This window comes from Ciconia boyciana, chromosome 4 (genome assembly GCF_034638445.1).
Source record: "Ciconia boyciana chromosome 4, ASM3463844v1, whole genome shotgun sequence".
In the NCBI taxonomy this organism is placed as follows: Eukaryota; Metazoa; Chordata; class Aves; order Ciconiiformes; family Ciconiidae; genus Ciconia; species Ciconia boyciana.
Genome location: NC_132937.1, coordinates 99,483,490 through 99,498,107, shown reverse-complemented (window position 1 = coordinate 99,498,107; position 14,618 = coordinate 99,483,490). Strand labels below are relative to the sequence as shown.

The following is a 14,618-nucleotide window of genomic DNA, read 5'->3' as shown; positions in this document are numbered from 1 at the left end:
GGACGGCGGGTGCCGCGGCAGCGCCTTTGTGGGGAGAGCGCAGGCCGGTACCAGCGGCCCCGCCGCGCCGGGGCCGGGGCTCCCCGCCGTCCCCATGAGCGGGCTGTAGGCTACGCGCTGCCACCATCGCCCGTCGCCTGAGGGGGTTTGGGGTTTTTTTTGTTTGTTTGTTTTTTTTTCTCTCCTCCTTACAGTATATTTTTCTACACTTTGCTATAAAAACATGGTGCTGGGGAAGGTGAAGAGTTTGACAATAAGCTTTGACTGTCTGAATGACAGCAATGTCCCCGTCTACTCCAGCGGGGACACAGTCTCAGGAAGGGTCAATTTAGAAGTAACTGGGGAAATCAGAGTGAAATCTCTTAAAATTCACGCGAGGGGACACGCGAAAGTGCGTTGGACTGAGTCGAGGAACGCTGGATCCAACACTGCCTACACACAGAACTACACTGAAGAAGTAGAGTATTTCAACCATAAGGACATCCTGATCGGCCACGAGAGAGGTAAGCCTTTCCCTTCATAACGTATATTTTTTTCGGGGAGAGGACGCGTTTTTGCATCGTCTCGATTTATACCTTTGTATTTTTTTTTTTAGCGGATGCAGCCCAGCGTCGGTGGGGAGCAGGGCACGCCGGGGGTCGTGTCGCGGGGGTGACTTGAAGCTGCAGGAGCTGCATCTGCAAAGTGCCTGCAAGCAGGGCAGCGCCGGGCTGCCTGCCCTTCAGCACAGCCATTTAGTAATTCCTTATCTTATACAGGCGCTATCCCTTTTTTTCCCCCTAGTAATACTATCAGGATTTGCCCCTCCGTGGGGAAAACAGCTGTAAAACCGAAGCCAGAAAGGCAGCGAACGACTCTTATGGGCAGCATCCTATCAAATCGCGAAATAACCGTGAAAGCGTAAAACCAACATTTTTTGACACATCGGGGTTCTGCTTTTCGGGCTGATAATGTGATTATTTTTTTAATTTTTATTTTTAAGGATGGCTCGTTATTGCCGGATAAAAGGATTCCCCCTCGCTCATTTTGACATATGCTATCATAACCCCACGTGTAATTCCCCCCCCCTTTTTTTACCCCCTCCTGGTAAATCGCTTTAATTCCCCTCGCTCCACCCCTGGGGGGGGGACACCCCGATGTAAAGATCTGCCCAAAAAGCCCTGATGGGGGGCACGGGGGGTTGCGTAACGGCAGCATCCCTCCGAAAACTGGGGAGGCGAGGACCTCCTGCTCCCCCCTTGCGTGGACTGCGGGGGGGGGGGTGTCCCCACGCCGCGGGGTCGTACCCCCCCCCGGCTGGCAAACCCCTTGGCGGGCAGGCGGGAGCGCCGGGGCCGGGGGGGGTTGTTTTTTCCGAAGTTTGCAGCCTTTGTTCGAAGCGGTTCAATCCTGTTTGGGACCGGTCCGGGGGGGGGGGGGGGGGGTGCGCCGCCTGCTCCGCGCAGATTGGCCGCACGCGTCAGGTGGTGGCGATGACTTAATTCCCTAGCACAAGAAAATAATGTTCAGAACCGGTTATGTAATTTTGGTGCTGCTTGCCTGGTGGTGGGGTTTTTTTTAAATATGCAGCATATTTACTGCAGGGATTGAATATTTCCCCTTCCTTCGAAAAAAATGTTAATTCTGGAAGAACTCCGGCCGCAGGCGGCACCGAGCCCATTACCAAGCGTTTCTGAAATCAACGCTGTCGCAGAGGGGTTTTTTGTTATTTTTTTCTTTTTTTAATTAACACCTCGTACACAGCTCGCTGACGAGGTGACTTGTGCCTCACACCCTCCTTTACGCCGCCGCCTTAAGAGATCACTCGCCCGAGCGAAACTTCACGCACCTCCGGGTCGCGGGTGACAGAAGCGTGCAGACACGGACGAGCCTCCCGTGGCGCGGAGGGGCATGCCCGCGGGTGGGGAGCCTGAGGAAGAGGGGACGGGGACGGGGCGCGCCCCGCTGCCCGCGGAGCCGCTGCCGGCGCCCGCGGCCGAGTTTCAATGACCGCCCCGGGCGCCTCTCCCCCGAGCTGGCGGCCCAGGCCGCGCCCCCCGCCCGCCCCCTGATTGGCCGGCCGCGGTTTGTTGGCCTGTTGCTAAGGCGATGCCAGCCGCTGATTGGAGGGCGCTGGCCGCGGGGGTGAGGGAGCAGGTTGCCCTGCCCGCAGCCGGCGGGCGCCGGCAGCCCCCGGGGAGAGGGGGCGATCCCCTGCGGAGCTGGCAGGGAGGGAAGCCCCTCTCTGAGGGCGGGCGGCGGGACGGCCTGCGGCCAGTCACGTCCCCATCGCCCCCCCCGGTCACCTCCCCGGAGGGATCTCGGCGGGGCGCGGAGAGCGGAAGGCGAGGAGCGGCCGGCGCCCCGCCCTCCCTCCCTCTCTCCCTCCCTCGGCCGGCGGGGAGCGGAGCTGCTGAGCGAATGCGGCGGGTGTAACGTATACCGTATGTATATGAGCGGCTGGCTGGGGATCCGCTCGCACCGGTTTAGGCCGGTCGGCTCCTGCTCCAGCCTGGCCCCTGATTGACAGCTCAGCACTTGTTTACCACAGCTCCGCCGCGGCCGCCCGGCTCGGCGGGACTGCTGAGCTGGCAGAAAGGGGGGAGGCAGGACGGGAACTTGTCTGTGAGGAGGAGATCGCCCTGCTGGGAAATAGAGCCACGACCAAAAGCAACGCTTCCCCTGCCTCAAAAAAAAAAAAAATTTTTTTTAAAAACCACCCTCACGCTGATACACATTGTCTCGCCCTTTGGGTGCATTTTCCTGACAATTTATTTCGTGACGCTGCGTGCTGAAGGTGCATTCGTGTCGATAGCTTGCTGGTGGGGGCTTTTTTTTGCCGTTTTATTTTTCTTTTTTTTAAGACAGTCGGCGTTTGCGCTGCACTACAGGAAGGGGAGCATCGGTGTTTCTGTAGGACAATGGGAACTTAAAATCTTCCTGTGTGCCTCCATTAATGCTTCAGGCCATTAAATATAAGCGGTTGCCTTTCGCATTGTCTCACTATATCCCCTTTTATTATTCCAGACCTTTTTATGTGCGAGATGCTCAGTTATTTTTCTCTCAACTTTCTGTTTTGGTGGAGTCAGCGTTTTTCTGGTTTTATGGTAATTACGTCCGAATAAACTGCGAATTTGTTGCAGCATTCAAAGGCATACAAGAAATCATGACCATAAACAAAGGTCAGCTTTCTTGGTGGAACCAGCAAATCCCTGGGTCTTTGCTGTCCCAAGCAAGATCAAGTTAACCTACCAAAAAATAAAAAGTTTAGCTCTAGACAGTGTTAATCGAGCAGCTTGCCGCTTTCTGTGCCCCGAATTTGCCTGGTACTTTCCAGGTGGTGCTTGTAGACTCTTCTTTTTTTTCTCTCACTTTTTTTTGGTGACTAACTTCTGGACATTGTTGCCAGGCAGGAGATAAAAGGAAGCCGAATTACTAAGTTTAATCTTGCACTGCGGACTTTGCGCAGATCGCTTAATGCTGTTAAAGAGCCATTTCTATTTCATTTTAACTAGGAATCACAGTGGAAAGCATGATTGCCATTACAGATCTTGCAGGCAAGCCTTGAAATGGCAGCAATTGCAACTGTGTCAGTCTTTAGAGGCGGGGTTATAAATCAAAGCAAATTAACCTCTGCTTTTCTGTCAGGTGAACCTGGCAATCTTGCCTACCCTTCTGTAGGTAAGATGTGTCCCTGCATCCAGCAGTTAATACAAATGAACTAGAGATCCTTGTTTCTGGGATACCACGTTCTTAAGTGCTGTAATGAGTGTGTACATTCCTTTTATTCTGGAAGAAAAGCCCATGTAATGTGTAACGTGTGCAGGTGGAATAGCATCTTGGTTTTTTTTTCCCCTCCTAGATGATGACAATTCAGAAGAAGGCCTTCACACCATCCATTCGGGAAGGCACGAATATGCATTCAGCTTCGAGCTTCCACAGACGTAAGTGCCCACACGCAGTCCCCGGGCCCTGCTGCCCACCCCCCTGACCAAAACTCCTGCTGTGGGTGGAGGGGAAACCTTTTCAATGGTAGTAGGAATTGTGCTCCGACATGCAGCAGAGGACATAATCTCATTAAACTGAAGAGGTTGCTTTTAAATTGATACATGCTTCCTTTTTTTTTGAATTTCCACAAAACAGGAGCTCATTGCTGCCCAGTTGCTCACTTTCTTTTGACCAAGTCTTGCTGACTTACTAGGTCTTTCAATATTTTACCCCTTCCCAAGAGAAGGGAGAGGAATTTGAACCATCACTGGAGTACTGCAGAGTGGCTGAGATACCTTCTAACCCAACCAGCAGTTTACTGGAGCTATGCAGACCAGCAGAACTAGAGATAAGATCACAGATGAATTGTTTGGGCTCATTCTGGAACAGATGTGGCAAGTTTAACTATGTTTGAACAAAAGAGGAAGTTGTTCTCGTTTGACTAGGATGTATGTACCCAGGCTGGCCTTTATGGAGAAAGCCTGGATGGAAATAAGCAGAAGGACGGGCGAATGAAGCAAGAAAAATTCCTGTACCTAATCCTGTTTGTCTCAAAGTAAAGGTGAAGCTAGAGTGCGTGAGAGCAGAAGTGTTAAGGTAAAGATTGTTCCCCCAACCCTGAAATGTGTAATGTAGACATTGTGAATGGAAGATTTATACATAGAGGAGTTATCGATATGCAAATTAGCTAAAAATACAAGTTACAATAAAATTAAATACACAGGAACAGATGGAGTCTCGACATGGATGGAAAAAGGAGCCTTTTGCTGTAAAAGGCAAACAGCGAAGTCGTTAAGGTTGAAAAACTTTGGCAGTGTGTTATGTGAAATAGCTCAGTACCTAATATTAAAGCTAATAAACCATCTGTTTATTAGAGGTGCTGGTTTTAGCAGAACCTGCAGATGATAAACACTTTTACAGGTCAGTTTCAAAGTGAACAGCCCAGGACTTTACAGTAGATCTTACTGGAACAGTGGAGAAGACCTGTATACATGGAGATTTTTAAAGACAATTTAGCATTCTGTGAAAATCTCAACTACAAAAAGAAATCAGGGTAATACTGATCATCCCTTGAGTTGGAAGGGGCATTTAAATAAGAAAAAGCAACACATACATGAACATGAAATGCTTAGCTTGAAGTGAAGCAGATAACCAGCAAAATATCACAAGCATTGGTCAAAACACAGGTTCTTTTTAAGTGACCTGAAGGAATAACTGTGAAACCAGCTGTTGATAATACTGAAAAAACAAAGGCTGGTATTAAAAGCCTGAAGTTTGACACTGCCTACTTATTTGTTGTTTTGTCTCCATACAATACTTCCAAAATTTACTTAAACTACAGAGCAACAGTGGAAAGAAAGAAGACACACTGGCCTTACTGATTTTTGCCGTAAAGGATATGGGGCAGGATGAAACGTTGAAGATCAATTAGAAAATCCTTTCATTTGGATTATTGGGGAAAGAAGTAAACACTTCAGATGTGCAAATAGAGAAGTCAAAGCTGTAACTGAAAGAATCATTCTAAGTACTAGTGTGGCTAGTATTATTCCCTTGGAAAGATACAGAAGCTTTACAAATAATTTTTGTTTAATTTATATATGACAATGTATTCAAAACATAGTATAATAGAAAAAAATTCACTTGCATAAAAATAAGGAAAAAAGTGATGGAAAACTACTGTTAATTGGAGAGAACTAGAATATGAAGATCTTTTGTCTTCCATTTTATGATGTTACAGGGAAAAAAAGTGGTGCTGAAAGGTTTGGAGATGGTTTTTACATTGTTTTTTCTCCAGCTCCCAAAAAGGACTTCTTACATCTGTCAAAAGTTCAGAGCAGAATAGGCTTGATGATTTTATGTGTATATATGCTTGTATATGTACATCCATATACAATATAAATGTTTTAAGCTGGTCTCATCAGGGTAGAGGAGAACTAGAAGGTACTCAAAATGGCCTGTCTCTTCAGAACTCTAAATTGAAATATTTACTCTGCTTAAGGCAAAACAAACTATAAAAGTCCTGAGTTACAACTAAAATTAACTTGACACTGAGATACCAGCCAAGTAAACAATAGACAATGATTTACAAAATATGATATCCAGGACAGTAATTGGTTGATACTGATGCTCATTTTAAGTTGGTTGTCTTAATGTGGCCTTAAAAGGGCATGCTTTACTCTAGATGTGAAAGTGGCCTCTTAAGTTTAAAGGAAATGTGTGCTCTCCTGGCATTTTCTAGTACAATTCTTTAATTGATTCTTAAAATCTATGCAAAACTGTAGTAGGATGAATTGGAGATGATTTTTTCTCCCATCTTTAATCTTGAATTTTTCTGAGATATAGAAACTTTGCAAATAAGTTATGCTGCATTAAATACTACAATGCATTAAAAATGCAGTTCTACATACTAATCCCTGATCTGATCAATTGTACCATTATTAGACAGAAAGACTTTACTCAATTTTGACCTTTGTGTCCTGCACAGACCACTTGCTACCTCATTCGAAGGCAGACATGGCAGTGTGCGCTATTGGGTGAAAGCCGAATTGCATAGGCCTTGGTTTCTACCAGTAAAATTAAAGAAGGAATTTACAGTCTTTGAACATATAGATATCAACACTCCTTCATTACTGGTAAGAATTGACAGAATTACTCATTCTTTGTTTCTGGCATAAAAATAATGAAGTATACTAAGTGAGACAATATCCACATCTAATTTTACCTAATATTTATTCGCTAGTTTTAATTAGCTGATCTTCTGTATTACATCAGTTCAGCAACTCTTTACTGGTATTTTGAAAGTTACATTTTCTGGTACTTGGAGTTGCTTCATATTTAAGATATGTAAAATGGCTTTGTCAATTTAAATTGATAATACTAAATTGTAAAATGTCACTAAGAAGGAAAGTTTTGTGAACTGTTCCTTGTTGATTTTGAATAATCTGTGGAAGGAACAATGAAACTTAAAAGAATATTACAGTGAGAGACTGCTAACTTAAAAATGCAAAGTAAAAAATGTACTGGCGTGCATAATTGATAATTTCCATATGGATAGTTTTCTACCAATGGGGAGAAATTATCATAATTCTGTATAGTCTTTTTCTGAAATGTCATTTCACTAAAATAATTTCAGTATCACAACTGCTTTCAATGAGGATTTCAATCTGGCCTAAAATTCCTTTTCTTTTTTTTTTTCCTCCTCTTCCTCAAGTTCTAATCTATGGAGGGGGGAAAAAAACTTAAAGTCCATTGAAATAGGTTTCTGGTGTGTATGGGTGAAAAATCAGACCTGCAAAGGGACGTTGGCCTTGCACAAATTCCATTAAAATCAAAGGACTCGTATTTGACTTTAATGGGCTTTGGATCAAGTCCTAAATCCTGATACTGTGTAAAATAACAAAGTCTGTTTAATATAGGTGAAATGAGAGCATTCTGAAACAGAGGAAATAGCAGGAGTCAAGGTTACAGTATTTTAGCTTAGTTATTGTTTCTGCAATACATGTACTGGAAAGATGTTCTAGTTTAGTGATAAGTGAAAAGCTCTGCCAACAATATGTTGGGATATGTAGGCTGTAAAGCCTTTTCTTAAGTTACACGGTATTTACGTATAAAAACTGTTTTCAGTGTGACTGTAGTATGAAGTGCAGCAGAAAAAGCAGTGTTAATGAGTAATGGAATTAGAATCATCTGCATAGTGCCGTTTAAATTGCTTGAGTTTTTTTTCCTTTAAATAAAACTAGCTATGCTTATCAAAATACATAAGTACATTATGAAAATCATTTTTTGTGTTGATTAAAACAGATTAAGAGATTCACGAGGCTCTTAATTAAATGGACAATGTTGTTCTTTTTTTGCAGTCACCCCAAGCAGGCACAAAAGAAAAGACTCTCTGTTGTTGGTTTTGTACCTCAGGCCCAATATCCTTAAGTGCCAAAATTGAAAGGAAGGGCTACACCCCAGGTATGTAACAGAAGTAATTATAGGAAATGTTTTTCCTTCCCTTTTAAAATGACAGTTTGTACTTACTGCCTTTATATAAATGAAATATTTAAACTGTTCTTACCACCTCAGTCCGCATTCAGCAATCTTCTCAATATTTTCTTACTAATTTTGTTAACTGATGCTAGCTGTGTCTCCAGATTGTCAGAGGACATGTGCTTCTATTAGACCTGTGCATTTCTCTTTTAGATTAGCTCATGGTGATCCTATTCCTATTAGCATCAGTGGATGTTTTTCATGGTAGAGCATTGCTAGCAGTGTCCGGTGCATTATAACAAACACAGAATGTGGCAATTTGCTTGAGCTGCCTTGTAAATATAAAGAGAACATGAAATTCTGTTTTGTTTTCAGGTGAATCAATTCAGATCTTTGCTGAGATTGAGAACTGCTCTTCCCGTGTGGTGGTGCCAAAGGCAGCCATTTACCAAACGCAGGCATTTTATGCCAAAGGGAAAATGAAGGAAGTCAAACAGCTTGTTGCCAACCTGCGTGGGGAATCCTTGTCATCTGGCAAAACAGAAACCTGGAATGGCAAACAGTTGAAGATTCCACCCGTTTCCCCTTCAATCCTTGACTGTAGTATAATCCGTGTGGAGTATTCACTGATGGTATGTTGCATGATTTGTTTCGCTTGAGCATGAGTAGAATCCATCATTCCTTGCAAATTGCTAACAAAGCATTCTGTGCTAACTAGCTACAAAAGAAATACATGTCCTAATATTAGTGCACTGACAGGAGTTCTGTAAATAAATTCAGTTTAAATCATGCATGTTCTTAAAACAGTTGTGGTGTGCAAGCTAAGCAAATGTGTTATGAGTAGGTAACATTTCCATGTGAGGGCTTGTGTTAAGAATCCTGAGCTGCATTTGACTCGGGGTGGGGCTTTTTGTCTCCATAGGGGCATTGGCCCTAAAACAGACAAAAGAAACTTAAGTTCCTCATGGAAGTTTCCATGGACAGAGAACTTAGTTGAATAATGATGAAATGCTCATACGATCCTACATTTTAATCACACACCTCTTCTGTTGTTCTTCAGGTATATGTTGATATTCCAGGCGCCATGGATTTATTCCTTAACTTACCACTGGTCATTGGTACCATTCCTCTACACCCATTTGGTAGCAGAACATCAAGTGTGAGCAGCCAGTGTAGCATGAACATGAATTGGCTTGGTCTGACACTGCCTGAAAGACCAGAAGGTAACTTGACAGTACAAATCCCAGTCAATTTGCTAGTCTGTTTTGATTTTTGTCTGCTTTATTTATTGCTGTCATGCAAACAGACACAAATTACATCCTTCATAATAAAGGCCACAGGAACTCCCTTGTGGATGTTTCCTTGCCACCTGCATGTCCTCTGTAGAAGAACAGAGTTCCCTCCCCGCCTTCCTCTCTCAAGGACAAGCAGTGAAATCCAGCTGCTTGGAAGCTGGCACAAGTGAAAGCACAGGATGCCATTGTACCTGTGCAGAATTCATTCTGCCTCCAGCATCCCACTTGCATCCTTGGTTGTAAGGCATTGTAACTGGTCATAATAGCAGTTTATGGTGTCCTTCACCAGCCTTAGTAGACAAGGCTGTGTGAAAAGATAGTGTAATTCATTTCAGTGGGAAATCTCTCTTGTCAAAGGAGAAACTCTGTATCTCCTTCCCTCTGTTTTCACATATCTAATAAACATCCCTTTTTTATGTACAAATCCCAGACTCGGATTTGTGGAGTCCAGAGGAATGCAATGTTCTATCATTCCTACTGGTACAGAAATCCAGTCTTTTGAGTATGCTTTAAATTTTAAGGTGTTAATTAAGCCACAATAAACATTGGTCAGTCTGCTCTTGGATTTCAGCATAATCTTAAAAGAAAACAAAACAGCCTACTCCCCCAGCCTACCCCCATCCATGTTCAACAACTGTTAAAAGTCACTGAAGCAATTTACCTACCTGTTGGTGCATTTTACAATGATAAAAGTTTAATATTAATGTTGTATATTTTGACATGCGTAAGAACTTGTTCGAACTGCGTGTGCCTTTTCCCTGCAGCACCTCCTAGCTATGCAGAAGTGGTTACGGAGGAACAGAGACAGTCCAGCCTTGCACCCATAGGTGCTTGTGAAGACTTTGAGAGAGCGCTTCCAGGACCATTGTTTGCATACATCCAGGAGTTCCGTTTTCTGCCTCCACCCCTCTATTCAGAGGTAGGTACCTGAGACAGAATATGATGATTAATTCACTGTTTTTCTGAGTTCTGCTCTTGTGGAGTAAATGTAGGAAGTTGTTTCTCCTTACTAAAATCAGGATAAATCATTAAAATGATGAACAGGTGATAAGGTGAAGTCGTTTTAGCAAAGTGCAGGTGAATTACATCAAGAGTGTTCAGGATTCTTCACAATTCTAATGCTTTGTAGAAATTTTCCAAATTGTTGTGTACCCTCTTGACAACTTCATTAAAACCTTGCATTATGTATATAATACATTGCATTGGTTAACATCACCATTTTGGGTCTATACATGCACAGCATGTTAATCTTCCTCAGCTCTACTTCTTTCTAAAAGTACGCTGTGCATTTTTGGTTCTGTATGTGTAGTGCTTTCAGAAGTTCCATGTAGAGAAGTTACAAAGGTATTCTTTCTGACTTAGGCTTCTGTAAATACACAGTTCTTCAACATTTCTGGCTGCATTTTTAGTTTCCTAAAAGCCCCTCAATAACTGTGACATAACCTCAAAACTTTCCATGTTCATATCTTTCAGGAAAAAGCAGGGGATTAGGACAAAAATAAAAGTGTCCTTTGGCTAGATCTTGTCTGAATTCACCCACTATTGATTTTTCTTTTCTCCTCTTGAAACACGAATCTGTTATTGAATGGACAGAGAAGAGCATGGTCTTTTGTGTGCTGGAGAATTCTGAGGACTCTTCTATAGCTTACCCCTAGAATACAACTCTTAAGTCCTTTCCATTTTAGGTACTTAAAGATTTAGAAAGAAGCCTATTTTGTCCTCAAAAATGGTTGTATAAAATTAACTGATAAGAATGTCTAAACTATATACTGTACACTTAAACTATTCTTACTACCCAGTTTTGGAGACCAGAGTTAGCAGGTTGTTCCCCTTCTTCCTTTTCCAGAAAGGAAGAAGGTAAGGTGTGGCACACATGAACTTCTAAGATGTTTTATGGGGTGTTTGAGGATTAATTACTTGTCAATTAAAAGTAGAATGACTCTTTATTGATAACTTTGTATCTTTTGAACCAACACGTCTTCTGAAATCAATTAAATATTTAAGTTACATTTTTAGTGATGAGTCAAGTTGTCTTTTTAGTGTACAGTAGATAATTGAAAAGATTTGTGCTACTAAAGCAGACTTTTTCCAACTCTTTTATCAGTTCTTTGTGCTTATCCTTAAACTACCATCAACCTGTAGTGTAAAATTTTCCACTATACTTAGTTACTAATTTTTCATTCCAAGTTTTGTCTAATTGACTAGAGGTTTTTCAATTACTTGAATAACCTTTGGATTGGGAATGCCATTTATTGCTGTGATTGTCTTAAACTTGTCAATTTTGTTGGGGTTTTGTTTGGATTGGTTTATTTCTAGCAATTGACTCTAAAATGCCTTGGGTTGGTATTTTTTTCTTCTTTTGGTTAGATTGATCCAAACCCAGATCAGCCCACAGATGACAGACCATCTTGCCCATCTCGTTGAAGGAGTCCATAAAAAGCTGACTTGACTTGGGTTTTGAATCATACCTGCCATGTTGAAGGTCAAAGCATCATAGTGGAGACACTTTCAAAGGAAGTGGTTTTGCTCTTGCCTGTATGGTGAATGAAAACAACCTGTGATCATGCTTTGAAGCCTACAGTAACATGTAGGACTGCTCCACATGCTTGAAGACCTGAGCTTTCCCCCCCCCCTTAAATACTGGCACATACTAGGAGCAGCCTTACTAACCTACAGTCATGTGTGTCAAAACACTCAAACCACATTGTAAGAGAGGGATGGCTTCCTCTTATGATTGGGAAATTTGCACATGCTCATTGCTTATGTTGTGCGGTTCAGTGTCACTACAGCTTTTTCTCATTTATGCCAGACTGTTGTTAACCCCCCTCTTATTTGTTTGTGGTCCGCACAATAAGGAGCAAAAGAAAGCTTTGACAAAAAAAAAAAACAGCAACAGACTTTGACAAATGCACTGACTTTTCTTTTTTTAATTTAATGTAGCCTGGACTTTACCTGCATATGCACATGCTCAGAATTGTCCTAGTAGGCTGATCATGTATCACCTCTTCAGCTTGGATCCTATTGTGGATTTCTTTACGAACATCAAATGCCTTCAAGCCAATCCTTCTTGCTGTATGTTTTGCAGCCTACTGTAGTAGATAAGCAACAGATGTGGGGCTGGGGTGGGGGGGTGGAGAGTTAATAGAAAGAAACTAATAGACTTCATCAAGATTGTATACCTTCTTGATTTCTTTTAAGAATTTGTTGCCTTTCTACTATTATCGCAAAGCAGCATTTTGTTACAGACTGCCTAAAAAAATCACTTAATCTCAGGTGAACTCATCACTTGCCAAACTGTTGGAATGCTATTTGTTTTGTTATGTTGCACTGTTGAGTTACTTCTTTTTTTGTTTTGTGTTTGTGTTTTGTTTTTGTTCTTTATTCAAGAGGGGGATCTGGAATAGGGACATACACAAAAGTTACAAAACCCACCCTCATTCCCATTTATCTTTCTACGTTATAAAAAAGATGTTCAAGTTGTGAAGCTTTAAAAAAAAGAAATAAAAAGGCACAAGTGAAAACAGCACCACTAGGCACCAGCTCAGCCTCAAAAGAATTTTAAAAGGAAATAGTCATATGCTGTCTAGGATTTGTAGACAGATTGGTATCTGAAGTAGTAGGGATAGGAAGGGAAATAAATTTATTTTTATATATAGTTACCTAATCACCAAAAATTCTATATGTAATGAGTCTCTAGTAGAAAGTATATTTCAAACTGCAGGAAAAGCTTGGACTATGCTAAGAGCTCAGTTTGTGCACTTTGTATTATCTTCAGGGTTTATGATACTGTAAAAATAGTAAGACTAGAAGTATAATTAAACTGGGCAAGATCAGTGTTACCAGCCATACTCAGATACCAGTTAGCTAGAGTTGCTTCAATGATTGCATCTTCTGTGGTACTCTCAAGAGCTTTAAAACAAACAAAAGGGTGAATTTCACCATATATTCAGTCAGAATGCAGGAAATTCTACAGAAAGAGCACTCGCCCTTGAGTGTGCCCCAAGGAAGAAGAGTGCAATGGAGCCATTAGATGTGCTAACACCAATACCAGCACTTACATGCTAGAGATTAATAGCAAAAGTCCTTTCCTTTTCAGAAATTGTGTGACACAGACCATTGACAAAGGGACATGCCTCTGGTGTTGATGACTTAAATCAAGATGTAATCCATCTCCTTGTGCAATAAAACAGCTCAGGAGGGAGCAGGAGAGGGGAGGCTGGTGTTTCTGCATGGTGCTCGTTCTTAAAAACCTCTGCCTTGTTTTTAAGGCTTCATAAATGCGACAAAATAGGCTTTTCCATAAGTGGCCTTTATGAGAACATGAATGATAATTCATGTTTCAAAAATGACAACAGGGTGATAAAATATAAATGAGTCGCGTTTTAAGTGATTCAGTTAAAAGGCTTGGGCTTTGAGCAAGAATCTTGGATGAGAAGGAAATTGGGTGATGTCTTACGTCATTAGGCCAATTTTGTGAATGTCCCTTCCCTCTACCCTCTCCAACCAGACAATTTTAAAAGCTGATGGGATCGTTGGCATAAAAGGGCATTTGGTGGTTTTACTTTTTTTTTCCTTTTTTGTTACTTTAACAGACTAGGGAACAATTACTGATATACATAGCATTAAAGTACTTACCACAATATAATGGAAAATTGCATATGAAGCAGGATTGACCAATATTGTAGTAATTGACATGGCATCACAGCCTTTGTGATTAGAGTGAAAAAAGTCTATAACCTTATCAAATAAAGACTTTCAGTTGAAATTATGTTGTTAGTTGTTCAGAGGCATTACTCTTCCACAAGTATTGGTCAATTCTCAGCGTTACAAAACATGAGGTTCACAGTTGTAGCCCAGTATTTGATAATAGAATTCTGATCTGAATTAGGAAAAAGTAAGTAAAATCCAAACATTAGAGAAACAAAGTGCAATATTAAATGTTTGCTTTATAGATTATATTCTATGGCTGTTTGTACTTTTCTTTTTTTGTTTTTAGTTTTGGTGCTGAATATGTCCTTGTAGACTCTGTTTCAAGAAAACAATATGTGGAAAACAATTTAATTTTTCCTATTGCTCTTCCTTGTGGAAAATAAACTTTTGTAAAAAAAAAAAAAAAAGCTTTTAAATGTTCTCACTGTAACTTACAATTCTTTATGCATGACCTAACTATTTTTTTTCAAAAGATGTCTATGTATAAAATAATAACCGCAAGGATCACACAGTACAGGAACTAAGCATAGGAACACATATACTAACCTGTCTCAAACTAGATAGGGAAAAACTTTCTAGAGCTGTACCACTGAGCACCATGAAAGTCTGGTTTCAGCACCCTCGGCCCCTTTTATTTACATCGGTGACCTCTCAGGCTGGGTCCCAGAGGGG

At 41.6% G+C, this 14,618-nt stretch overlaps 1 protein-coding gene across 1 annotated transcript; it reads left to right on the top strand.

The window, feature by feature from the left end:
* The first annotated feature begins 35 nt into the window (after positions 1-35).
* ARRDC3 (arrestin domain containing 3) lies at positions 36-14,324 on the top strand. The gene is made up of 8 exons (XM_072860757.1): positions 36-503; positions 3,842-3,923; positions 6,452-6,599; positions 7,824-7,926; positions 8,317-8,573; positions 9,002-9,164; positions 10,001-10,155; positions 11,604-14,324. Exons 1-8 carry the CDS (start codon positions 224-226, stop codon positions 11,658-11,660), a joined length of 1,245 nt encoding a protein of 414 aa, XP_072716858.1. The 5' UTR covers positions 36-223; the 3' UTR covers positions 11,661-14,324.
* The last annotated feature ends 294 nt before the right edge of the window (positions 14,325-14,618 follow it).

Excerpts from the sequence above, each read along its gene's own strand:
- ARRDC3 (XM_072860757.1), top strand. The coding sequence starts at position 224 with ATGGTGCTGGGGAAGGTGAAGAGTTTGACAATAAGCTTTGACTGTCTG. Across the intron at positions 504-3,841 it reads CCTGATCGGCCACGAGAGAG|ATGATGACAATTCAGAAGAA; the intron begins GTAAGCCTTTCC and ends TTCCCCTCCTAG. Across the intron at positions 6,600-7,823 it reads TCAACACTCCTTCATTACTG|TCACCCCAAGCAGGCACAAA; the intron begins GTAAGAATTGAC and ends CTTTTTTTGCAG.